Source organism: Lepus europaeus, chromosome 18 (genome assembly GCF_033115175.1).
Source record: "Lepus europaeus isolate LE1 chromosome 18, mLepTim1.pri, whole genome shotgun sequence".
Lineage (NCBI taxonomy): Eukaryota > Metazoa > Chordata > Mammalia > Lagomorpha > Leporidae > Lepus > Lepus europaeus.
This window is the reverse complement of record NC_084844.1, coordinates 11,449,745-11,477,264: the sequence shown is the minus strand read 5'-3', so window position 1 is coordinate 11,477,264 and position 27,520 is coordinate 11,449,745. Positions and strand designations below refer to the sequence as shown.

Genomic DNA, 27,520 nt, shown 5'->3' with positions numbered 1-27,520 from the left:
ATTTTTCTAGTATGAAGCATTGTAATTTTTTGTGATTCCACAGGAGAATTACTAAACTGCTTTGTATATTTTGTTAGGTGTAAATGGGAAATTGATGGGGCTATGGGAAGACTGTTCAAAACAGATTATGAAGATTTTTAGGCATAAGTTATCAGGTGATGTCTAACTGAAAAAGTTATTATAAAGAGAAACTTATTAAGAGTGGCAGTAATAAAAATGCAATTTATAGAATAAAGTAATAATTCTTTCCAAAGAGCTCTCTTTTTTTAGATCTCTTATTTTTAATATTATGCAGTAGTTTTTTTTTTTTTTATACTTTGTATGCTAGAAAAATTTAAAATTGTTATCCGTATGAGACAGAAGTAGTCTGGAAATTCTACTTAAGGCTGTTATAAACTGTCTTATATTTTTTCTGGAAAGAGAGTAATTGATTCATTCTAGCCCTGTCGGAGGTTTTAATTTGCATATAGAAAATGCTAGTGAGAAATCTGAAATTGCACACACTTGGAGTCTGCTTACTTTTGGCATATCTACAGAGTGTTTCTTTTTTCTTTTTTGTTTTTTTGTTTTTAAATTGAGAGAGAGAGAGAGAGACAGAGATTGAAGTTTCCATCCACTGGTTCACTCCCCCAGATGCTACAGTGGCCAAAGCTGGAAACTGAATCCAGGTCTCCTACATGGGTGGCAGGAACCCAGTCACTTGAACCATCAACACTGCCTCTCAGGATCTGCATTAGCAGGAAACTGGAGTCAGAAACTAAGCTGGGTATTGAATCCAAGTATTCTGGTGAGGAACAGAGGCATCCTAATTGGCGTCTTAAACACTAGGCCGAAATGCCCACCCTGTAACACATTATTGACGTAACTTATCTTTGGCAGTTAGTAAATATTGTCTTGTTTCTCATAAACAAACAAAAAAGGTGTGAGTGATAGTACTTTAAGTATATTTTAATGATACAGGTGGCAATATTGTCTTTATTAGAAACATGCTTTTCAAATAAATAAACCTCTTTTAAAAATAAAAATGTGGGGCTGGCACTGTGGCGTAGCGGGTAAAGCCACAGCCTCTGCAGTACCGGCATCCCATATGGGCACTGGTTCAAGACCCGGCTACTCCACTTCCAATCCAGCTCTCTGCTGTGGCCTGGGAAAGCAGTGGAAGATGGTCCAAGTGCTTGGGCCCCTGCACCCGCATGGGAGACCGGGAAGAAGCTCCTGGCTTCTGGCTTTGGATCAGCACAGCTTCGGCCATTGGGGCCAATTGGAGAGTGAACCAACGCATAGAAGTCAGTCAGTCTCTCTCTCTCTCTCTCTCTCTCTCTCTCTCCTCCCTCCCTCCCTGCCCCTCCTTCTTTCTCTTTCAAACAAATAAATAAATCTTTAAAAAAAAAAATGTATATCACATCAAATACTTTTTTCCCAGAGAAAAATGAAGTAATAGTCATGAAAAAAAAAAAAAAGGCAGCCTCAAAAATAAGGAACAATATAATTAGGTCCTTTGTAAAAATCAGGCAAAATGAGAATGTTGGAGGGGCATTAAATCAAAGAAGTGAAACTGGTTCATGACAAGCTTTGAGAATGAGGAGGAGAGTTTTGTAGCTAGCCTTGGCCTGGTAAATCCTCAAATAGTTCTTTTTTATATTTAAATTTTTTTTTTCTTCATTTATTTGAGAGGCCAGGAGGTGGTATGGGGTGGGGAAGTGGGTAGACAGAACTCCCTCTGCAGCTTCAGTCCCTAAATGCCTGCAACATTGAAGGCCAGGCAGAGGCTGAGCCGGGAGCCCAGAATTAAATTCAGGTCTTCTACATGAGTTGCAGGAACCCGGCTACTTGAGCCGTGACCACTGAGTCTGAGCGTCTGCACTAGCTGGAAACGCAAGTCAGGAGCTGGATCTGAATATCAAATCCAGGCACTCCAGTGGGGGTGGGGGAGGTGTTCTAAGCTGTGTCTTTAACTGCCAGGCCAACATTCCTGCCCCTATCATGTTTTGTTTTGAAATAAAAATTGAGGAAAAAACAGAACCCATTATAGAGGTGGTATAGTTCAAACATTTGAAATAGTATGATTTCAGGATTTTTTTTTTTTTTTTTTTTTTTTTTTTTTTTTACTTTAAAGATTTATTTATTTATTTGAAAGGCAGAGTTACAGAGAGGCAGAGAGGATCTTCCAGCCGTTGGTTCACTCCCCAAATGGCCGCAACAGCTGAAGCTGGGCTGATCTGAAACCAGGAGCCAGGAGCTTCTCGTGGGTCTCCCAGGCAGATGCAAGGACCCAAGCACTTGGGCCATCTTCTAGTGCTTTCCCAGGCCATAGCAGAGAGCTGGGTCAGAAGAGGAGCAGCTGGGACTAGAACTGGCACCCATATGGGATGCTGGCCCTGCAGGCAAGGCTTAGCCCATTACACCACAGCACTGGCCCCTAAAATCATTGTCTAAGCTGTGAACAAACTTTTTTTTAAGGTTTATTTTATTTATTTGAAAGAGTACAGAGTGAGGTAGAGACAGAGAGATCTTCTGTCCACTGGTTCATTCTCCAAATGGCCGCAATGGCTAGAGCTGGCCCCATCCGAAGCCAGGAGCTTCTTTCAGGTATCTCACATGGGTGCAGGGGTCCAAGGACCTGGGGCATCCTCTGCTGCTTTCTTTCCCAGGCACATTAGCAGGGAGCTGGATCAGAAGTGGAGCAGCCAGGATTGAACTGGCAACCATATGGGTTGCTGGTGCTGTAAGCCAGGGCTTTAAACTGCTGTGCCACAGCGCCAGCCCCGTGAACAGACTTTGTAAATAACATCAGACCTGGCTTAACTGTCTTTAAAGAAATTGCAAATAATATTAGAATCTTAGATAAATAACATGGGCAGAACAGTATTATGCCGTATTTTGTATTTTCATTGAATAAGTGGAGAGACAATAGAGAAATGAGATGGGAAATTGAGTCTAAATAGTAAGAGATATCACCATCTGCCTTTGTTACGAGCCATGTATATCCTTAAGTTGAAATGAAGAATCCTGATTCATTAACCAGTTTTAAGGCCAGATGTTTCTGTTTTGTACCTTATTTAATTCTTGCTGAAAGCTTTTAAGTACAGGATGGATGAATTGGCTTATATCATGCAGAGTCTGTTCATCGAATATTATCATAAATCTCCTTATTTAGCTGAGACTTCAAGCTGTTTTCAGGACTGAATCTACTAGTGTATACAAATGTGAATTTTTCATAGAAACCTACATTTAGTTCTCTTTTAAAGGCAATTTAATAGATTTCCTATTGAATAGATCGCCCCAAGCAAATGCTTAATGAATCCTCTCAATGAGTATTCAGGAAACATTTTGACCTGGATTTGTTTTGGAATAAAAAGGCATATTTATTATAGGTTTGTAAAGACCTTAGTATGCTAATAGAAGTAGCTCACATTTGTGATGGATTAAGGATGAGCATAGATTTCTGGTTTTCTACCACATCTCTGGTTTCTTTTTCTTCATTGAAATATTCCAGACTTACAAATGGAAGACTTAAATATGCATGTAAAGTGTGTAAACCACATTAACTATTGGACTCAGTGTTTTAGAACACAGGCATCATTTTGTAGGATACCAGTACTTCGGGAAATGTTCTGCTTTTTATAGCACTTAGCTGTTTGTTGTTTCTTTATATAAAGAGAAACTGGATATTATCTTTGAGTTACACTATCATCTTCAGAATAACATGTATATGTAGGTTCAAAGACAATTTCTCACCTAATATAGGTTTTCTTTGAATTGTAGTATTCTTTAAACTATTATGTTTACTTTTAAATAAAAGACTAGGTGGTGCTAGTCTTATATAAAATGATAGCCTCAACACATAAAAATGGAATACTTTTATTCACTTCATTTTTTATTTCCTTATTCATTCATTCATTCATTCATTCATATTAAAGGCAAAGTAACAGAAGAGGGAGAGATGCTTGCAACCAGGAGCTTGGAACTTCCTTTTGATCTGTCGTGTGGGTGGCAGGGGCCCAAGCACTTGAACCATCCTCCACTTTTCTCAGGCACATTAGCGGAAGCTGGACTGGAAGTGGAGCAGGCCAAGCTTGAATCAGTGCTCTGATTTGGGATGCTGGCATTGCAAGTGGTAGCTTAACCTATGGTGCCTCAATGCCAGCCCTTACGTCTCTATTTTCTACATAACTTATGTATTTTTTCCAAGTCTGTTATTTACAGATTTACTTAATTGGCCTGTAATTACATTCTCGACATTTTACAAGATTAAGAAATGGTAGTTCATTTTAGTAGAAGTCTTTTGAACAACCTGTTTTCAGTGCTTTTCCTCATGGTCCATAAATAATCCAGTAAAATGAAATTAATTATATGTTTAATACGTATCTTGTCAGAATTTGACATTTGTCATATGTCCCAATATTAGTAATTACAGTACATACTACTGTAACAAAAACAAAACCTTTCTCAAGCTGCATGATCTGTGACTCCACCACACTAGTCCTAGAGCAGGCCCAGCCCTGCCTGCTCATTCCGCCTGCTCATTCCTTTGAATTTGCATCTGCTGAAACTTCAGGATTAGAAGTATCCTGGAAGTTTTACAACCTACTCAGGAAAAGCAGTCCTGAAAACTTAGCATCCTCTTTGCCCCTTCCAGATCCCATCTAAGTATTACTCTCTCTGAACTACTTTATCACTAGCATGGTGTGTCATTTTTGATCGATGCTAACTTTTAATGATTACTTACATGGAGTAGGAGCCTCCTGTTTTATCTTGGCATCTTTCCCATACCACTGCTGTAGTGCTTTTTGGTTGCCAGGCATGTGAAAAAAAATAATGCATTTCATGCCTCTGAAGAACTTAGACATCCTATTGATTTTCTGCCTTTATTATTTACATCTTTATAAACCAATGGAATTTAGTGATAGGTAGTTACTTTATTTATTTGAAAGGCAGAGTTACAGGGTGGGAGGCAGGGGAGATAGAAATCTTCCATCTGAAGGCCTACATATACAAACAGGCAAGTGCAGAAGGTAGAGTAGTGAGTATGATAATAGAGAGTGGCAGCAGAGGTGGGGGAGTCATCGTTGGTACAGCAGGGGAGAAAACTAGACTAAGAACCGGGATACCTGTTGAAACAAGAATTGCAGTTCTTGCCACCAAAATAGGTTTTTGTTTTTTTTTTCCCCCCAATTTCTGCCACTGAAATCGTCTTTTTGGCTAAGCCACCCTGACCTTCAGGCTCTTTATCTGTAGAAGTTTAGTTGTTTTACAGGCTCTCTTCAACTCAAAATCTGGCTGTTCTTGACTTCCCCGGTGTAAGAGTTTGGAAGTATTTATCCACTGCAGATTTGTCTGGGAATGGAGCTCCCACTTCTCGTTTTAACTTTTGACAACAAAGAAAGTGAGAAGCATTTGATGTTGCTTATGATTCAAACAATGCTGGTTGTTGAAATGCTGCTAGAGCATAAGCTTCACCAAGAATGTTTTGCCTTGTAATTTTGGGTTGAATTCATTCAGAAATAGAATCAAGTCTTCCCCTAAGATGAATTTCCACAGCCATTCAGTGTGTTCAGCAGTAGTAGTTAAAGGTAGTCCTTGTTAAGAAAAAACAATTTCTGTCCTATTTTCAAAAAAAATTTCACTAAACTTTTATGCTTGCTGAAGCTAAAGCATTTACCTTCTATTTCTTTTCTTCTCTCTCTCTCTCTCTCTTTTTTTTTTTTTTTTTTTTTAAGATTTTGTTTATTTGAAAGGTGCAGGGGCCTAAGCACTGGGCCATCTTCCACTGCTTACCCAGGTGCATTATCAGGGAGCTGGATCAAAGTAGAGCAGCTAGGACTTGAGCCAGTGCCCACATAGGATGCTGGCATCGCAGGCGGAGGGTTAACCAGTTGTACCACAGCGCAGCCCCTTGCTAATATTTCTTTATTTGAAAGAGCACCGGAATGAGAGAGAGAAGGACAAGGGGCAGAAGGAGATTTTTCATCAGCTGGTTCACACCCTAAATGACCACAGCAGTGAGATCCAGACCAGGCTGAAGCCAGGAGCCAGGAACCCCATCTGGGTCTCCTGCGTAGGTGACAGGGGCTCAGGTACTTGGGCCATCTTCCACTGCCTTTCCAAGCTCTTTAGCCAGGAAGTCAGATTGGAAGCCAAGTAACTGGACACACACAGACCAGAACTCCAGTGTGGGATGCCAGCGTGGAAAGTGGTGGCTTACTCCTGTGCACCACAATTCCAGCCCTTTAAAAGATGATTGACAGTTCCCAATGTCCTCAGTTCTAAACATCTGTTCCCGCTGAAAGGCCAACAAGTTTGTTTCTCTGGACATAGTTCTATATCTGCTGAAATCAAGCATAAGTTAATTTTTTAAAGATTTATTCATTTGAAAAGCAGAGTTACACAAAGGCAGAAGCAGAGAGAGGTATCTTCCATCCACTGGTTCACTGCCCAAGTGGTCACAATGACTGGAGCTGGGACGATCCAAAGCCAGGAGCTTCCTCCGGGTCTCCCATGTGTATGCAGGGGCCCAAGGACTTGGGCCATCTTCTACTTTCCCAGGCCATAGCAGAAAGCTGGATTGGAAGTGGAGCACCTGGGTCTCTAGTTGGCACCCATGTGAGATACTGGCAGTGCAGACGATGGCTTTACCTGCTATGCCACAGCACTGGCCCCTAAATTTTTTTTTTGAGATTAATTTTATTTATATGAAAGGCAGTATAGATGGCGGGGGGGGGGGCAACAGGAGAAGAGAGAGAGAAAGAGATCTTTTTATTTTTGTTTTAAAAAGGATTTATTTATTTATTTGAAGGTCAGAGTTACACTGAGAGAGGAGAGGCAGAGAGAGAGAGATAGAGAGATCTTCCATCCGATGGTTCATTCCCCAATTGGCCACAAAGGCTGGAGCTGGAAGGGAAGTGGAATAGCCGGGTTTCGAACCAGTGCCCACATGGGATACTGGTGCTTCAGACCAGGGCGTTAACCCGCTGCACCACAGCACCGGCCCCAAGAGTGAAAGAAAGATCTTCCATCCACTGGTTTACTCCCCAAGTGGCCATGATAGCCAGGTCTGGGCCTGGCTGAAGCCAGGACCCCAGAGCTTCTTCCAGGTCTCCCGTTGGGTATAGGGTCTCAAGCACGAGTGATTTAATTCGCTATCGCTACATGACTAATAACTGAACCACTTGGAAATTTACTTTAGTTGCAATTCATCTTCATTTTTTATTTTTGTGATGAGCTGTTCTACTTGTGATTTGTTCCTGTGGTTTGGGAAGATAGTGTAATGTGCTTAGTCCATAAATGTAGATGTACATCATATTCTTTTAGCATTGCTGTGATGCCACTGCATGATAAACATGGTGCTTTTTTTTTTTTAAACACATTGCTTTTATCATCTAATTTGATAGAAAAGTTACCCACATTCCACTGTGCATAAAAGCATGACATTCAGTGTCTTTTTTTCCTTTTTTGAGGGATGGGTACTTATGTACAATATTTTTTAATGTCATGGTATGGAGTACTGGTGAGCACAGTTTCAAGTTATAACTGTGTAAGTAGTTTACAGTACACTGCACACTGGTGTAGGTGATGAGAGCACCATGGATGGCCTCTGACTGCAGTAACCCCTCTGCCTCTGCAGCATGGAGGCAGCCGTGGGTAACACACACACAGGAGCATGGCTGTGCTCCAGTGCAGGCTTCCTTATGGGCACAAAAAGTGAATTTTATGTCATTTTCCTATGTCATAAAATAATTACTTTAAGTTTTCCCCCAAACGCTTGGAAATGGACCATACAGTAACAGACAGAGGGCTAGGTTTGGCCTGTGGGCTGTAGTTTATGGTTGAACCCCTGTTGTAGAATCTTGATAAATAAAAAGAATAATCCAGTGGCTCTCAACTAAGCTTTCTGTATGCCTCAGTAGCAAATCACTACCACTTTGCAGTTGTGTGCATATACTTTTTCAGTAGTGCTATGATGAGAATTTTTTTTGAAGATCTTGATGTAGATTGCCAAATGGTGTTCCTTGCTTTAATTTTTTAAAAATTTGTATTTGGTCCTCATCTTTGTATACTTTAGAAGTTACAGCCTTTGACATTAAATTCTCTAATTTTTACTTAATTTCTGTAAATTGAGTTGCCCCTTTCCTACCTGATATAAAGCTGCCAAACTTTTTGAAGAACTAGGTGAATTTTTTAAAAAGATTCATTTATTTATTTGAGTGACAGAGAGAGACGTCTTCCATCTGCTAGTTCACTCCCTAAATGGCAACAACAGTGGGGCAGGACCATGCCGAAGCCAGGAGCCTGGAACTCCATCTGGGTCTCCCACATGGGTGGCAAGAGGTTCCGGCACTTGGAGCATCTTTCACTGCATTCCCAGGTGGATTGGCAGGAGGCTGGACTGGAAATGAAACAGCTGGGACTCCAGCCGGCTCTCCTGGATTGTCAACATCAGAGGTGGCAGTTTAACCTGCTGGGCCACAACTCTGGTCCCCAGATGATTTCCTTGTGTTTGTTGTTGTTTGGCTGTTTAGGTTCAGTTTTGTACCCTCTTAAAGTAGTACATTCTCAATTTTGTCCTTTATATATTTTGGCTGTGCAGAAGGGAACATGGACTACCTGTCCACAGCTGAGCTACTAAATCTCTTTATCTGTGAATCTGTTACCTGCAGACTTGGGCTCTTCACCCATTTTGTCTTTGTAAGCAGAGGAAGACTGTTTATGACAAATGTTTGTCATGAATGGGAGAGAGCCTTGAGGCTCTTCTCAGTTGACAGCCAGCTGTGTAAAACTTAAGAAACACCGTTCAGAGAGCCTGGTGGACTTCGCAAACTTCAAGGCTCATTGACGTTCACCAGTCGTTGTCTGTCAGTAGTCAGGCGTGCCTTGTGGCAGGACCCGGTTCTGTGGTTGCTGTGCCATTGTTGGACAGACCCTATGTAGGTCTTCAAGGCTGAAGGAGTCTTGCAGGGAATCTCTTTTGGGGCCAGTGCTGTGGCATGGTGGGTTGGGCCACTGCCTGCAGCACCAGCATCCCATATGGGTACCAGTTCAGGTCCCTTCTGCTCCACTTCCAATCCAGCTCCCTGCTAATGCACCTGGGAAAGCAGCGGAAAATGGCCCAAGTGCTTGGCCAGTGCCTGCACCTACGTGGGAGACCCTGATGAAACTTGATTACTGGCTTCAGCTTGACCCAGCCCCACCTGTTGTGGCCATTTGGGGAGTGAACCAATGGATAGAAGATTTTCTTCCTCTCTCTTTCCCCTCTCCCTCTCTTTCTGCCCCCCCCCTTTTATCTTCTCTCCTCTTCCTCCTCCTTTCTCTCTTTCCAATAAATAAATAAATCTTTAAAGCAATGATTTTTTTCAGAAAGGTAATATATATGGTTTTCTGTGTTAATATCCACAGCTTTTTTGCAGCAAAACATTTTAATGGTTTTACTGTAGGAAAAACTAATGAACCTCATACCAGTTCCGGTCAGGTTTTGCTGCCATTTGTGTTTTGGTGCCAAGCTTACAAAAGAAACCAAAACACCAAAATAATGGAGCCAGGTTGTAGACCTTCACTTTCTAATCTGTGACTTTAATTTAGCCTATAAAGCATAGATATTCCCTGTGCAAGCAAATATATCCAAATCTTATTTGATCATTTACAGTATTATGTTAATATATCAAAATTTATTAAGTCAGTTCCCAAAGGAATGATATGTCTCTCACACATCTCTTAAATGTTATCTCTGTGATAAATTTTTAAGGCAGCAATTCTCAAAGTATGGTCCATGGACCCTTGGGAATCTCCAAAGCCTTTTCTGGAGGGTTAATTTGAAGACGGTTAGTAACTAAGTGGTAACTGAGGTCATTTCCTGTCCTCACTGTTAGCACTTGCACTGACTGCACCGCACAGTAGGGTGGAAGGGCCCAGTGGGCGGAGCTGCCACTGCCTTGGCACGCAGGTCAGTACAGTGGCCCCGAGCTGTACCTGAGTTGTAGTCTTCACTGTTGTGACCTGCAGACCCCTCGGCCTCGGTGAGGTTGGTCATATTAAATCTCTGCCCTTGGGCGCACATCCCTTCTCTGTGAGGAAGGGGCTGCATTACCACCACTCACGTGGCAAGATGGTTGTCTCCAGGAACACGTTGGCGGCTGGGGCGGTTGTGAGCTGAGCTAGCCACATAAGCCACGGACACTATTTTTATTTGAAAGAGCAAATGACTTAGGCAGACTTGAGCATTTGACATTTTTAAAAGATAAAGCTAGCTTGTCACTTGAAGGGAAATCCCGAGAGCCTTGTTCTAGCAATTAATTTTTAACTTTCAAGTGAAAATTTGAATTTAGGAAAACTTCTATCTGCTTACCACTGAACTTGACAGCTTCACAATATTTAAACCTCTTATAAGATTGAGATGATATTAAAAAGTAAGACTTTTTAAAAAATATTTATTTATTTATTTGAAGGGCAGAAAGGGATGGGAAAGGAAGAAAGATAGATCTTTATCTGCTGGTTCACTCCCCAAATAGCTGCAACAGCCGGGGCAGGGTCAGGCTGAAGCCAGGAGCCTAGAACTCCATCCTGGTCTCCTATGTTGGTGGCAGGGACCCAAGTACTTGGGCCATCTTCGCTGCTTCCCAGGCACATTAGCAGGGAGCTGGATTGAAAGCAGAGCAACCTGGACCCAAACCAGCGCTCTTAAGGGGAGATGCTGGTGTTGCAGCCAGTGGCTTAATCTACTGTACCACAACACTGGCCCCAACAAATAAAACTTTCTAGACATTTTATGATGAAACATGCCAGCATTCAGAAGATCTGCATAATTTGGGAAACCCTTCTATTCCAAGTGACCAGCGTCTGATGTTAGCAGAACATGGGAGGATAAAAGATGACTACAACACAGGTTAGACAGTAAATTCTAACATGACAGGCTATGGAAAGTTGATTGCCAGTTCCACAGGGAACTAACTTTTAAGAAACCATTAACTTGTCAGATTTTGGTATAATAAGAATATTTACAGTTATCTGGAAAGGTTATTTAAAAAGTTCCCACTCCAGTATATTTTTGTGTAAGGCCATAGTTTGTTCAACACTTTAGTCTTGCTGTTTTCTGTTAGGCTGCACAAACATATGGTAACTGGTAATGGGCCTATTACTGATATTTTAAAATGAACTAAAAAATAAAATAATTGTTTGAATTTCCCACTTTTACTTTATGTGGAAAGCTGTAACCACTATATAAATAAAAGCATTTTGAGATCCTCAAGAATCTTAAGACATGTAGAGAAGTTTCGAGCCCAAAAAGGCTAAGAATTACTGGTTTAGGGCCTGCGACTCAAAGTGTGGTCCTGGGCAGCCCCTGAATTGCAGAAATTGGGACCTCTCCCCAGATCTACCAAGTTAGGACCTGAGTCTCCTGCGGCCTTTGGGTGATTCTCCTGTACAGTAAGGAAGCGCAGGCCACTCAGGAAAAGACCTGCTGGGGACGTGCTGCGCCGTCATCCAGAATCTGCCCTAGCAAGGCACGTTTAACTAGCACAGGCCTGCTACGGGGGAGTTTTACATGGTGCCCTCCCCTCATCTCTGGCTGTTCTTGTCTCTGAGGTTAACTGCCACTGCTGTCAACTGAAGACGCAGTGCACACAGAAACACACTTAGCTTTCAGTGGCTGCTGTGTGTTTATCTCAAGCAGTTTCCAGGCATCTTCCCTTTGCATACAGGTTATAGCAAAAAGCATCCGTGTAAACCCGTCACTTCTGTAAAGCATTTGTGAAATTAGCCGGCCTTTGCAGAGTTAGCAGTTTGTGGCGGAGCAAACTTTTGTACGTTTTTAGAAGGATTTGTTCAGTCTGAAATCAGTGACTAAACAAAGTATGTTTGGATTGAATGTACAACCAGACAGTGTAATGTAAACTGTTACAGCAAGATCGTCCATGTCTGAGTGCTAATAACTTTATTTTCTTCCTGTTTTTAGGGTGAATCTGTAAAATATTTCCTGGATAACTTGGATAAACTTGGAGAACCAGTAAGTTTTCTGAATGTTTATGGTTGGGTTTTTTTGTGTGGTTTTTTTTTTTTTTTTTTTTTTTTTTTGGTTTGGTTTGGTTTGGTTTGGTTTCTTTCCCTCGTTTGAAAGCAGTAGTCTGCATATTTGTTTTTTTATGTATATTGATTTGTTTGCCAATTTAGAAAAATTAAATACTAAGCCGTTTGCTTTTTCCCAGTAGAATATTGTGACTCTTCCAGCTTTATTTTAGAGTGATTAGTAGATATGAATACTGAGTGATTTTAACTGTTTCAAAATGAGAAAAAGATGTTTATTTTTCAGTTGCTATTCCTATTTGTCCCTCTACCATTCAGGCCTCTGCCATTTCTTTCTTTTAAAGATTTATTTTTAGGCCAGTGCCGCGGCTCACTAGGCTGATCCTCATCCTGCAGCGCTGGCACCCCGAGTTCTAGTCCCGGTTGGGGCGCCAGTTCTGTCCCGGTTGCTCCTCTTCCAGTCCAGCTCTCTGCTATGGCCCGGGAGTGCAGTGGAGGATGGCCCAAGTGCTTGGGCCCTGCACCTGCATGGGAGACCAAGAGAAGCACCTGGCTCCTGGCTTATCGGCGCAGAGCGTCGGCCTCAACGCGCCAGCTATAGCGGCCACTTGGGGGGGGGGGGGTGAACCAACGGAAAAAGGAAGACCTTTCTGTCTCTTTCTCTCACTGTCTAACTCTGCCTGTCATAAATAAATAAATAAATAAATAAATAAATAAATAAATAAATAAAAAAAATTTAAAAAGATTTATTTGAAAAATGGAGTTACAGAAAGAGGAAGAAACAGAGAGGTCTTCCATCCGCTGATTCACTCTCCAAATAGCAGCAGTGGACACGGCTGGGCCAGGCCAAAGCCAGGAGCCAGGAGCTTCCTCCAGCTCTCCTACATGCGTGCAGGGGCCCAACGACGTGGGCCATCCTCTGCAGTTTCCCAGGCGGAATAGCAGGGAGCTGGATCAGAAGTGGGGCAGCTGGGACTCAAACTAGTGTCCATATGGGATGCTGGCACTGCAGGTGGTGGCTTAACCTGGTATGCCACAACGCTGGCCCCTCTGCCATTTCCTGTAGAATACCCTAGCCACTATTTCGTGGAAGGTAAAGGCTTTCACAGAAAGAAGTTCATGCTTGAAAATTAGATTGCAAATTATCTATTATACTTCGATGACTTGCGAGTTTATAAAGCAGAAATAGTATACTTCCAGACTTTTTGGCTAACGACTGTCTGCATTTTGGGACTCCATTGTGTGCATTTGTGAGTAGGAAGGCTCCACTCTGCAGGCCTGCTGCAGGAGGAGTCACCCTGGGCAAGAGCTTGGTTTCCTGTAGCATGCTCTTTGGAGGCAGCAGCTCTCCCCTGGCTTTGGGGCTGGCTTTGCCTCCCAGGGGTCGCTGCAGGCAGATCAGTGCCACTTGTCTCTTCTCTGTATTGGACAGCTGCAGAGGAAGTCATTGGAAGAAAAGTTTCTGCTGCTTAGGACATTTTTAAAAAATCCATTGCCCTTGAATCATTTTTAACTTAATTCATTGTAGCTTCATTTGCCTCCTTTTCAAACAAATTTTTGTTATAAATTTTTAATATGGTCTCATGGGCTCTTTAAAGCTTTTAACTTTATAACTAAAGGAAAACATAGAAGGAAGCTGTTGGGCCAGCGCTGTGGCACAGCAGGTTAATGCCCTTGCCTGAGGCGCCGGCATCCCATACAGGCACTGGTTCTAGTCCCAGCTGCTCCTCTTCCAATCCAGCTCTCTGCTGTGGCCTGGGAAAGCAGTGGAAGATGGCCCAAGTCACATGGGAGGCCTGGAATAAGCTCCTGGCTCCTGGTTTTGGATCAGCGCAGCTCCGGCGGTTGTGGCCATCTGGGGAGTGAACCAGCGGATGGAAGACCTCACTCTCTGTCTCTACCTCTCTCAATAACTCTGTCTTTCAAATAAATAAAATAAATCATAAGAAAAAAAAAAGGAAGCTGTTGCAAGCAGGAAGATAACATACTAGTATATCTAGGATATGTGAAACAGTGCCTTCCTTTGCCCTGCCAAGTTAGTTCTTAGGTTTTTCCCTGTATTCTTTTATATTGCATTTGTCTGCATGTAAGCAACATGTTTGTCTCCTGCAAGTTTCTTTTTTTTTTTTTTTTGGACAGGCAGAGTGGACAGTAGAGGGAGACAGAGAGAAAGGTCTTCCTTTTTGCCGTTGGTTCACCCTCCAATGGCCGCTGCAGTAGGCGCACCGCGCTGTTCCGATGGCAGGAGCCAGGTGCTTCTCCTGGTCTCCCATGGGGTGCAGGGCCCATGCACTTGGGCCATCCTCCACTGCACTCCCTGGCCACAGCAGAGAGCTGGCCTGGAAGAGGGGCAACCAGGAAAGGATCGGTGCCCCGACTGGGACTAGAACCCGGTGTGCCGGCGCCGCAAGGCAGAGGATTAGCCTACTGAGCTGTGGCGCCGGCTATCCTGCAAGTTTCTTAGATAGAAGTGTCCTCCAGAAGTTGAGAATTCTATAATTTATCAATTTTTTTTACTCAGTACATATCAGTGAAACTTGGTACAAAAGTCTATGTGTTGGGGCCAGCATTATCGCATAGAGGATAAAGTCACCACCTGAAAAACCAGGATCCCATACAGGCTCAGGTTCAAGTCCCAGCCACTCCACTTCCAATTCAGCTCCCAGCTAATGTGCCTGGGAAAGCAGCAAAGGATGACCCAAGTCGTTTGTCCCCTGCATCCAGGTGGGAGACCTGGAAGAAGTTCTTAGCTCCTGGCTTTGGACCAGCCCAGCTCTGGCCATTGTGTCCATTTGGGGAGTGAACCAGGGGATGGAAGATCTTTCTGTCTGTCTCTCTGTCTCTGTCTCTCTTAACTCTGCCTTTTAAATAAATAAATAAATCTTTTAAAAAATACAAAGTCTATATGTTAGAATCCCTTTGCCATCTGATCAGATCATAATTTTTTTTAAAGTATTGATTGATTGATTTGAAAGCCTGAATTACAGAGAGATAAATCCATCTGCTGGTTCACTTTTCAAATGGCTGCAATGGCCAGGGCTGGCCCAGGCCAAAGCCAGGAGCTTCTTCCAGGTCTCCCACATGGGTGTGGGGCCCAAGAACTTGGGCCAACTTCTACTGCTTTCCCAGGTGCATTTCCAGGAAACTGGATTGGAAGTGGTGCAGTGAGGACCCAAACTGGCACCTGCACAGGATATTGGCACTGCCGGCCGTGTTTTAACCCACTCAGGTAGCACACCACTGAGCATACCATTCAGAGTCGCTCCTCTCCTCTTAGTCTCAGGGTCGGTCTTGCTTTTTCCCTTCATTGCACATATTAGGGTTGGTGACTACTTTATGCTTGTCCTGTACCCAGCTTTTTCCCTGAGGGCAAGGACCTCATCTCTTGGTTGTGGAGAGTTGAGTTCCTTATGCCTCCTGACAATGCTTGACCTGAAGTAGGCACTCAACAAATAGCTTTCTAATGAATGACTGTAGATGGGCTCCAGTCAGTGGTGGTGGTGGTGGTGGTGGTGGTGGTGGTGGTGGTGATGGTGGTGGTGGTAGTAGTAGTAGTAGTAGTAGCAGCCTCTTTTTTTTTTTTTTTTTTTTCCTTTTTTAAATTTATTTGTTATTTTGAAAGAGTTACAGAGAGGCAGAGACAGAGAGACAGAAAGAAAAGTCTTCCATCCTCTGGTTCACTCCCCAAATGGCTACAACTGCTGGAGCTGGGCCAATTTGAAACCAGGAGCCTGGTGCTTCTTCCAGGTCTCCCACACGGGTGCAGGGCCCAAGGTCTTACGTGGGCCATCTTCTGCTGCTTTCCCAGGCCATAGCAGAGAGCTGGATCAGAAGTGGAGCAACCAGGACTCAAACTGGCACCCATAGGGGATTCTGGCACTGTAGGTGGAAGCTTTACCTGCCCCCAGTAGTAGCCTCTTAAGTTGAGAACAGTTCCGGGGCTGTATCTAGAATGAATGAAAAGAGTCTTGATCAACTTGTTGTTATAAAGGATGGGAGAATAAACCTGGTTGTGCTGTATTTTTTTGGACAAATCACAGGATCACATGGGCTCTTCCCTCTGGCAGGTGGTCAAGGCCATGGACTCTGTAGCCAGACTATCTGGATTCCCATCCCACCTCCAGCTTGGATTGATTCTTTGTGACCTCAGATATCTCTGACTTAGAGTCTTCATCCATAGCATGAGCATAGTAAAAAACCTGAGCTCACCGAGTTAAAGGATAATTGCATGAAATAATCCTAAGGGTGTAGCAGTGTAGTAAATGCCCATTGTTAGCTGTTTTGTTCTTTGATCCTAACATTCAAGGAGCTCAGTCTACTCAGACATAACTAAATATATAAACAAGTAGGAGACAATTAAATGATACTGATCATGAAGATAATAGTAGTTCATGGACTGAAGAGATGTCTTGGCTGGGGTAGTTGGAGCTGGCCTGCACGAGTAAGTGACCCTGAACTGCCTGAAGGATGGTTGACTTTGGGTATGTAAAGTGGAGGTGTGGTCGCTGAGATGAGAGACAGCTGGACATGTTTACTTTTAGGAGACACATCGTCCGATAAAGGATATGTGACGTTCTTGGCGCAGACTCGTAGAAACATTTCTAGAAGGCAGTAACTTAGATTTTTATGCAGTGTACTGTTGAACAAATGAAAGGACATGTAATGATATTGAGGAATGAAAATTTTTGTGTAGGTCTTAAGATTTTTTTTCTATTACCATGGAATAATCATACATTTTTTATGGATTAGATTATATTATCTTCATACATAAAGACAGTGTAACTGATCAGAAGACAGCTAGATTTCCCATTTAGCTTTCTTTTTTTGAAGCCTACCAGCTTCCTTCTTCCTGTTCTTTATACAGTGTGTAAGATGCTGTTATGAACTGTAGTCATTCACTGTGCTGTAGAACACCAGAACTTGTTAGATTCTGTCTGCGTTGTGGTACCTGTTTCCCAACCTCTCCCTGTATCTTCCCACTATTCCATGTTCAGAAAAACTATTTTAATTTCTACATACTAGAGAAAGCATGTGATATTTGTCTTTCTTAAAATTTTTTTGTAAGATTTTATTTATTTATTTGAGAAGTAGAGTTACAGACAGAAGGAGAGACAGAGAGAAAGGTCTTCTGTCTACTGGTTCACTCCCCAAATGGCCATAGCAGCCAGGCTGGGCAAAGCCAGGAACTTCTTCCGGGTCTCCCATGCGGGTCCAAGGGCCCAAGCACTTAGGCTATCTGCTACTGCTTTCCCATGCCATAGCAGAGAGCTGGATCGGAAAATGGAGCGGCCAGGGCTCAAACCGGTGCCCATATGGTATGCCAGCACTGCAGGCGGTGATTTTACCCACTATGCCACAGCGCTGGCCACACCACATTTTCTTTATCCATTCTTCCATCAGTGGATCTCTAAGTTGACTCCCTATCTTGGCTCTTTTGAATACTATTTTGTGCAGGTCTTGATATTAGGCACTGTAGTGAGCCTGAGCAATGCAGCATCAATTGTCTGCTGATTGCAGAAAACAAGACATAAGGAGGCCCTGGAAGTCACTTGGTAGAGTTAGGCTCTGACGCAGTGAACCTCAGAATGACTTAGAGGTAGATCCGAGACATGTGGGACCCTCGAGACAAAGACACTGAAGTAGAGAGAAATCCATGCCTGAGATGAAAACAGTGGGGGCAGTGGGAATAAAGAGGAAGGGGAATGTGTGAGAACGAATTCAAAGAAGGAACAGGATGTGATACAAAATGGGAGGTGGTGGTGAAGAATCCAAGGTGTCAGGCAAACCTAAAGAGGCTGAGATTTGGGGGTGGGGGGGGGGAGTGCAAAGGAACGTACATTGCTGGAATCCAGAGGAGTTTGTCACTGTGTATGTTGTGTTTGGTTTAATGCACGTGACTGACTAGCATTTAAACAGGAATGGAATCGTGCCTGGCCGTTCCCGCCTCCTTGAGCAGTGACCACAGTGGCCAAGGCACTGGTGGTAGACAACATAGTGACAGCTGATGCAAGACTCTCATCACCTCACCCATCCTACTTGCTTTGTCCTCACAGCAACCTTAGAAGTGTCTCTGTTTTACAAGTGAGGTGAAACGGAGGTGACTTGCCCAACGTCACACAGTTAATATGTAGCAAGCCAGTTAGCCGGCTGTAAGTCACACTCTCGGTCAGCATACTTCACCAGATTTTTTGCTTTTCAGTTTGTATTATTTACTAGACAGAGAGGGCTCCCATCTGGTGCTTCACTCCCCCCATGCTCACAGTGTCTGGGGCTGGGCTGAGGACAAAGTTAAGATCTGGGAACTCAATCTAAATCTCCCACCCAGGTGGCAGGAACCCAATTACTTGAACCATCACCACTGCTTCGTAGGATCTGTGTTAGCAGGAAACTGGAATTGGGAGCTGAAGGCGAGTATTGAACCCAAGTGCCTGATGTGGGATGCAGTCATCTTACCTGCTAGGTCAACACCCACTCTTACTCTGCCACACATTTAGAACTTGATTACAGTGTCTTGTGTTCTGTGCCTCATGTGTGTTAGATGTTAGCTTCCTAACTAGATTTTTAGCTCTTATAAAGACAGTAATAGCAAAGTTTTTACTTTTAGGAAATTAGAACTTTTTTTTGAAGGGTAGGGTTTGTACATTTCTGAAGTAACTGGCATAGACGTGCACTATAAATGGGTACTGCCTTCTAGAAAGCAACTGGGCATTCATTAAGTGTCCAGGGTCATGACAATGTAAGCTTTGCTTATTCCTGGTTATCTTAGTCTCGGGAAATAGGCCAAAAGAAAAGAATGTGTGCATGAGGATTTTAATGGCAGTATTTCTGTTAATTCCAGCAAAACATGGGAAATAATCTAAATGACCACTAGTAGATTGATATAAATGTGACTTGTAGCACATTAATGCTCTTGATGTCTTTTATAGTCTTCTAAAATGAAATGTGACACTCAGCATATGGAGTAATTCATGTAAAGTGTTAAGCAAAAATATGGGAGCAGACTAAAGACTGAACACCTGCTAATTATCAGTAAAGTAGATATGTATGGGACCAGCATTGTGGCGTAGTGGGTAAAGCTGCCGCCTGCAGCACCAACATCCCCTGTGGGTGCCAGTTTGTGTCCTGGCTGTCCCACTTCTGATCTAGCTCCCTGCTAATGGCCTGGGAAAAGCAGCAGAAAATGACCCAAGTGTTTGGGCCACCACCACCCATGTGAGAGACCCAGATGGCTTTGGCGGCACTGGCTGTTGCAGCCATTTGGGGAGTGAGGCAGTGGATGGAAGATCTCTCTCTTTTCTATGTCTCCCTCTCTCTGTAACTCTTTCAAAATTTATTTTTAAGATTTATTTATTTACTTGAGAGGCAGAGTTACAGAGAGAGGGAGAAACAGAGAGAGGTCTTCTATACACTGGTTCACTCACCAAATGACTACAGTGGCCGGAGCTGGGCAGATCTGAAGCCTAGAGCTTCTTCTGGGTCTCTGTGGGTGCAGGGGCCCAAGCATTTGGCCCCTGCTTTCCCAGGCCATCACCAGGGAGCTGGATCAGAAGTGGAACAGCCAGGACTCGAACCAGCACCTACATGGGATGCCAGCACCGCAGGCAGATGCCCAGCCTACTATGCCACAGTGCTGGCCTCAAATAAATCTTTTTTTTTTTTTTTTCTTTTAAGTAGCTATGTGTGTGCAAACATGGAAAAACTAATTTTCTTGCTTTTCTATTTTTAAAAAAATAGTTGTCTATTTTGAAAGTCATTATAGAAAAAGAGGGAAAGACAGAGATCTTCATTGGCTGGTTCATGCACCAATGGCCAGGGCCAGGCCAGGTCAAAGCCAGGAGCTAGGAGCTGCTTCTGACCTCCCATGTGGGTGCAGGGGCCAAGGACTTGGGCCATCCTCTACTGCTTTCCCAGGTGTATTAGGAGGGATCTGGACTGGAAGTGGACCAACTGGGCCTAGAACTGGCACCCATATGGGATGCCAGTGCTGCAGACAGTAGCTTGATCTACTGCACCACAGCACCAGCCTCTGGTTTTTTCCTTTTTTTAAAGAGTCCTAGCATTATTTAATAAGTGGCTATAGATTGCCAGTAGCTAAGAACTGCCTACATTTTCTTTCATTCTTCATACTATTATACCACTTTGAGAAGATGGATATTCAGGTTGTAATGGAATTTCAAAGTCATATTATACTGATTGGAAAGGCAAAAAAATGCATCATTATGAATAGCAATCACAATTGCTTTGAAAAGCAGAGAGACAGAGATAGAGATTTTCCATTGCTAGTTCACTCTCCCAATGCCCACAACAGCCAAGGCTGGGCAAGGCCTAAAGCCAGGTGCCCAGAACTCAGTCTAAGCCTTTTATGTGGGCAACAGGAATCCAAGAGTTGAGCCTTCATCTGCTGCTTCCCAGGTATGCATTGGCAAGAAGCTGGAATTGGAAGCATGGCCAGGATTCAAACCAGGCACTGGGGCATGGGATGTAGGCATCCTGAGCAGTGTCGTAACTGCTCTGCCAAATTCCTGCCCCACAATTGTTTTAAATCCTGCCTTAATTTATGTTTTAAAAAAGATTTTATTTATTTTGAAAGAATTGGTGGGGGGTGGGGTGGAGAAAGAGACCTTACGTCCCCACTAGTTCACTCCCAAGATGGCTACAATGGCCGGTGCTGGGCCAGGCCAAAGTCAGGAACCAGGAACTCTATCCACGTCTCCCACGTTGGTGCAGGCTCCCAATCAGTTGGACCATCTTCCACGACCTTTCCCAGACCATTAGCAGGAAGCTGTATCAGAAATGGAGCACCTGGGACCCCAACCAGCACCCATATGGGATGCTGGCGCTGCAGACCATGGCTTTGCCCGCTATGCCACAAGGCCAACCCTGCCCTGATTTGTTTTTAAAATGCTTTTTTATCATGATGAACATTAGTCTCTTTTCATATATTGCCAAAGGTCTATGTCAAACTTCTGGGAAAAAAAAAGACTGAGCTGAGAAGAACCAGTTGGATTGTGTGAGGAAATGTGCCATCAGGGTGTGGCTTGTGACTCCAGTGGTCTCAGAGTTCACGGATAAGGTTTCAGAGACGAGCACCCTTGATCTTGGCAACAACCCTCTCCCAGGGCAGATAGGTCAGGCATGATCACCTCGGTTTTATAGGCAGAGTTGTTGACACTTAGAATAAGTAACTAAGTTATGAGTTCTCAGGTCAGTAAATGTGAAAGCAGGAACATAGCTGCTTGGAGTGCACACTGGAAACAAAACTTGCCAGGGCCCGCCCCCTGGATAAATGTGGTTAATTAGTTCCGATAGAGGAGTGTTTTCCACACAGGAAATACAGCAGCAGGGGGTAGCATGGTGGGGCCCAGTACAGAAGTTCTAAGTCGTGGGGGAGGGCGTCGGAGCTTGCCCAGGAAAGGAGCATTTAGGGTGGGTTCAGAAGAGGCCGGTGGAACCCAGAATGGGAAGAGATCCTCATGGAGCGGCAGTGGATTCAGACCTTTTGCCTTGAGTAGCAGCAGGGAGCAGTGTGGAGAAGGGGGCTGGGGGTGTGTGGTAAGAACACTCTGGCTGGAGCTAGCAGTGGGTGACTGAAGAGTAGGATGGAAGACAGGTCTACAGCGCTGGGGGCGGGGAGGACACCTGGGAGATAAACTTGGACCTACATATGAGTAGAAGTGCAGGGGTAAGAAAAAATAAGGTGATTGTTTGTAGTAAATTTGGAAGCCATCTTTTGTAGATTAAAGTTTTAATGTACATTGCCATTTTGTAATGAGAATGAAAGTGTTGGTGCTTTAATGTATCATAAAATGTCTTCAGAAATCTCAGTAGTCCATTCGGAATTCTCTGAATTTACTTATGAATTACTAAATGTGAAATAATTGTTTGCTTTTGCAGGACTACATTCCATCGCAACAAGATATTCTGCTTGCTCGAAGACCCACCAAAGGCATTCACGAGTACGACTTTGAAATTAAAAATGTTCCTTTCAAAATGGTTGATGTCGGCGGTCAGAGATCAGAAAGGAAACGTTGGTTTGAATGCTTCGACAGTGTGACATCGATACTTTTTCTTGTTTCCTCCAGTGAGTTTGACCAGGTGCTTATGGAAGATCGACTGACCAATCGCCTTACAGAATCTCTGAACATTTTTGAAACAATTGTCAATAACCGGGTTTTCAGCAATGTCTCCATAATCCTCTTCTTGAACAAGACAGACTTGCTTGAGGAGAAAGTGCAAATTGTGAGTATCAAAGACTATTTCCTAGAATTCGAAGGGGATCCCCACTGCTTAAGAGACGTCCAAAAATTCCTGGTGGAATGTTTCCGGAACAAACGCCGGGACCAGCAGCAGAAGCCCTTGTACCACCACTTCACCACTGCTATCAACACGGAAAACATCCGCCTGGTGTTCCGGGACGTCAAGGATACTATTCTTCACGACAACCTCAAGCAGCTCATGCTACAGTGATGTACAGAAGACTCGCTCTTTAATATCTCTTTGTGTTTTTGATTGTTTTCTGTTTGTTTTGTTTTTTTAAAATAGCAGTTTACATCAGGAATTAGAAAAAGATCTTGATTCTGTGTTTAACTTCTTTGGAAATCTTAGTCCTTCTGTGGCCTTTGGTGTGTGGCTCTAAGCTGCTGATAACACATCGCCAGTATCTGCTGACATGCAGGCTGTGATCAGTTTCACAGTGACCTCTGTGGGCGCTCAGTGGTGGCCTCCTGGCCAACCTCAGACTCGTTACATTTCAGGCTTTGTTCTTCTTCCACTTTTCAAATGAATTCTCCTGTAGTGCCAAGGATAGACGGTATCCTTAAATACTTGTAGGTGTGAGGTTAGGATATTTGGTTCTAGAGCAAGCGAGCTCTCCAGCCTGCCTTACACGTGGCAGTGACAGTGGGTGCCTGGCTCCGTGATGCCCTCCTGTTTTGAAAGGTTCTGTTGGAACACTGCCCTAAGTGAGGAATGGCAGTCTGTAGCTTTGCATGGGTTTGGCCGTCTTGTTGTTCAGATTGCGTATGTAAACGAGTTTCTGAAGGCAGTGCTGTTAGTGTGTGCACGTTTACGTGAGGATCTCTGGTCTGATGCTAAGGAGGATGCTGCCAGGGAATGAAAGGTAAGCAAATACCACATGGAAGGTTTCAGTCAAAGTAATGAGTGCAGTGCAGCTTGCCTCTGCCCTTCTGTTAGCGTGTGGTTTGATGTGCCAGCTACGAAACACTGTGGCCATCACAGCAACTGAAAAACGCAGACAGCTTGGTGACAGAACCTGCTCAATACACATACCTGTTCCAGAATGTCGTGTGTGTCGCCTTTAAACCCTTCCCAGTTAACGTTGGGCCCCACCGTGGGAAGTCACTGCTGTGTCCTCACCATCGTCCATCTTCTTCCTCCCGTTCGTCCCCAGCAGCTCCAAGCCAGCATTCATGGGATTCTTTTTTCTTTTGGCTTATCTGGAGCTTGCCAAGAGCAATATTTTCCTGTCAACCTATTCAAGAAGGCATTTGAGACTCTGGTCCATGCTTGGTGTGTCTGTAAAAGACAGTGTGTACATGTTTGTGATTATTGTTTATGAGATGCCAGCTTTATTGAGGTACATTCCCAATGTTAAGGCTACGTCTGAGGGTAGGTAGTGATGTTTTCAGTTCACACCTGAAGGTGGCCACCTTTAACCCCTAGCTCCACTGCGAAGGGCTTTGTGATCACAGACACCTTGACATTGAGCCCCCCAGGGTGGCCGGTTTGCAGTGCGGAAAACACTGCCGAGTGGGCTGTGTGTGAAGTTAGCTTTGGAATAGAGAAACAAATGCCCAAGTCTGCCAGTTTTTCACGGGAATGGTGATCATGACTGTGATACTGTCGCTGTAGCGCACAGCTGACTGTTCTCAGGTATTGTTCAGCATTAGAGACCACACAGCTTTCCCGAGTCACGGCTCTTGTTCTGTCTTGCTGTCAGGGATGAGGAGAGCTCTTCCGTGAGCCAACCAGGGACCGTTCTTGGCATAGCTGACTTCTCTGGTGTGGGAAGCTCCTCGATGATCATTCTGTCCACATGTTTTGCAGTGTTTTCATGCCTTGGTAATACAGAAGCTGCAGACTTGTAGCCCGACAGTATAATGCAGCTGTTCATAGTATATATCATGCATGTTTGAATAGTTCTACATCTAGTGCTTCTTGCCAAAAAGAATACATTGTTTGAGTTCATAAGATTAGCTTGATTTCAATAGTAACGAATTTCTGAATTTGTACACGGTCACATTTGGACTGTTCGGTGGCCAATCCATTTGTAAATCGAGCAGATAGTTTCTTGAATGGCCAAAACATTTAACTCCCATGAAGGTTAAAGTCAGTTCCTTGTAGGAAGAGGACCCATAGTCTTATTTATATTATGTGTGTGTTGGGAGTCATAAATACTGCCTGACAAAGCAGAAATCACCATCTTGACTACCACCAAGAAGTGTTAAAGCACCAAAAATTAGGCATTATTTAGGGGCTTTTGCAAATGTTCTTCCCTGATGTGTGTGCAGAATTACCATTGTTTTAAACTTCAGACTATATTTTGAGGCAGTGAGTCACATGTACTTAATGGAAGCAGGCTTGTGGGAGCATTCAGCAGGACTGTGCGTTCGGTCTGGACACTCTTGGTCCATTTTCTGTGCTGTGTTTTCCTGTTGGAAGGAGCCTTACCCATATCATGATAACCAGATGCTTTTGAAGTACTGCTCTGTGAAGGAGGAGAGAATGTACTGAACAGAATGAAAAAGGTGCTTATAATTCTCACTATGCCAGTTTGCCCCCAATCTCTTTTAAAAAAAAAAAAAAAAAGGAATTTAGATGTAGACTTCTTTGATGTGTGATTTTCTGAATCCTTGTGGTTTTGGATTGGAATACAATGTGCCTAACTCCGTGTTCTGGTTGTCTGTGAACCTGCGTGCCTTCTCAGTTCTGGAGGGACAGCACCCCCGTGTTTGTGGCCCCAGAAGAAGCGGATGATACCACAGTTGCGTACGAATCCAGCAGCAGCACAACCGTAGACCTTAGTTTAATGGGGAGTGGGTTTTGTCAGATGTTTTTGTTCTGCTTTCCTTACAAGAACATTGGCGTGACATAGAGAAGGTCCTCTGGTCTCATGTTGGGGCTCTTTAGGGAAGTCCTTGCTCAGTCATTGGCAGTGCCTTGTTTAAAGAAGGAAATAGCATCACCTTAGTACCTTGAACTTCAGCAAAAATCCTCTGCCCTGTAGCTTTTTTTGTAAAAGGAGATGGCTAAATCTTAACTTTTAATGTATACCCAAATACTTGTATTTATGCTTTTGGTAAAATGTATTTTCAGCATTAATACACATATCGGTTATGCCTTATTTATTTGAAGAATAAAGTTACCAACTTACGCTGTTATGTCCTGAAACTTAAATCAGTATTTGAGAAACCCTCCAATTGGTGCTCTCATTATATAATGATATATTTAGACAAAACCCCAAACCAAGCCATTTGAAATAGGATTCGCTCCATTGCAATTTGTAGCTATGTTATTTCTGTTATGCAGTGAGAAGGCTGAATATCAGTGTTAACTCTTAATTTCTTGTTTGAATCCATGAAATCATGCTTGTTAAACCCAAACATCTGTAACAAACTCCCTAATAAATCCAGACCAAGTCACTGTTAGCTTTTCCTTCCTTTTATTTGAGGAGTTTTTCCCTGGGCCATACGACTTAGTTCCTTGGTCTCTGTTTCCGTCATTCCAAGGTTAAGTTCCTGCCATCACAGGGGGTCTGTGCTTGTGCTACTTTACTCAAGTACTGTGTTGTTTTCAATGCTGGATACAGGTTAGCTTCTCAGTCAAGTAAATGCGAGGCGGGAGAGATGAGCAGGTGTGGACGTGTCTCCGTGTTCCGGATAAAGCAGATCAGAGGCCATATTCATTACGGTACGAGGTTAGGGCTTGGTAAATGTATACTATAATTGAAGTGTGCGTCTGACCCGAATGTTTCATACTAGTTGGACTGTTTAGGCTTTTTCAAATACCATCAGACGGGAGCCTTCGGGCAGCAGCAGTAGCATCATTTGCAATGCAGTGTTTGTGCCACACACATTCTTCTGCCTGTACCTGAATGTATGCTTAACCTTTAAATGAATATGTTCAGATCTGACCATCAGGTTTCAAATATATGCCAGAGCTTATGTGGAGCATTGATTGTTTTTTAGAGCATTAATGATACGGCAATATTTTCTGGGTTGGTAAGAGGTGTTTGTGACGTGTACAAATCTGCTGATTGTGATGACAATATACAGATGAATCAAACATGCAGAGACCTTCTATGCATCAATCTGCAGTCAGTGACTACCACTGGCAGTGATGTACTACTAGGTATGTGACTTTGGCTTGTGTAGAAAGCTTATTTATACTCTTTTTTTTAATACTATTTCTTGCCATGGTAAGTGATGAATTTGTCCTCAGTCATGCCTGTTTGCTGGTACCAGGCAAAAAGGGGATGGGATAAGGGTCAGTTCTTGCAAAGTCTTTGTAACAATGCAACCAACTACGCCATTTGCCCTTTCTTTACCTCTTACTTGAAAGCAGAATCGCAAAATGTCTTCAGTGGCTTTGCTGTTATTACGGTGAGAGCTCATTTACCACAAGAAGCCTTATCAGAAAGTATATTTTGTGACAACCTCGTAGATGTTGTACCTAACAAAACATGACTTGTATTAGCTCTGTATAAAAGTTACTTGTGGCTTAGGAGTTTTTACTTATATCTTTTTATAACTTTCCAGGAACTAAGCACATTATCTGATACTGTAAATTTTATTTTGTCAGTGCTGTAGTTCAGGATTGGCAATAAATTATTTCTAAAGGCGGTCTGAAAGTGGAAAGAATGATTTGATTTTCTAATAGGAGTTGCTAGTGCATTAAGGCTTTTTACTTTTGTACATATTTTGCAAAAATTTTGCCTCTTGCTATTAATATTGCTTTGTAAAAATTACTGACATTTAATAAACATTTACAAATGATGCAGGACTATCACGTTATTTACAGTAACTCTGATAAGTGTCCAGGGAGAGCAGAGGTTGCCACCAGTAGTGACCTAGCACAGAGAGATCTGCCTGGCAGGTCTCGCCGAGCTTCCATGCTGGCCCGTGAACGGTGCCGGCCCTGGCGTGGAGACATGGGTTTTGACACGGCGCTGGGGAAAGTGGAACCCCTCATCTCTCTGCTCCTCTCGTAGTTGTGGAAACCACATTAAGATGTCCCTGGACTCTGGTAACAGCCGTGCTGGGTCACTGCAACAGTGTCTTAAAAACAAACCGTGTTAATCACCTCCCCTGCCCACGTGCACTCTATTTTAGATTATGGTTACAGAAAAATTGTGAGATAGGACCGAGTTCCCCTACACTGCAGCGCTGCACCTCTTCATAATAGTTGCCCCAATTAATGTCTTGGTTAGTGTGATTGACTGTCACGATGAGTGTCCAGTCCTGGTGCGGTTGTTAACTGAAGCCCG

The 27,520-nt window shown here is 43.4% G+C and overlaps 1 protein-coding gene across 1 annotated transcript in view; it reads left to right on the top strand.

Moving 5' to 3' along the window:
• Positions 1–27,029, top strand: part of GNA13 (G protein subunit alpha 13) — a 50,951-nt gene extending 23,922 nt beyond the window's left edge. The window contains exons 3-4 of the mRNA XM_062215689.1: positions 11,948–11,998; positions 21,910–27,029. Of these exons, the coding sequence (XP_062071673.1) occupies positions 11,948–11,998; positions 21,910–22,482 (624 nt within the window). The 3' untranslated portion in view covers positions 22,483–27,029. The remainder of the gene's footprint in view (positions 1–11,947; positions 11,999–21,909) is intronic.
• The last annotated feature ends 491 nt before the right edge of the window (positions 27,030–27,520 follow it).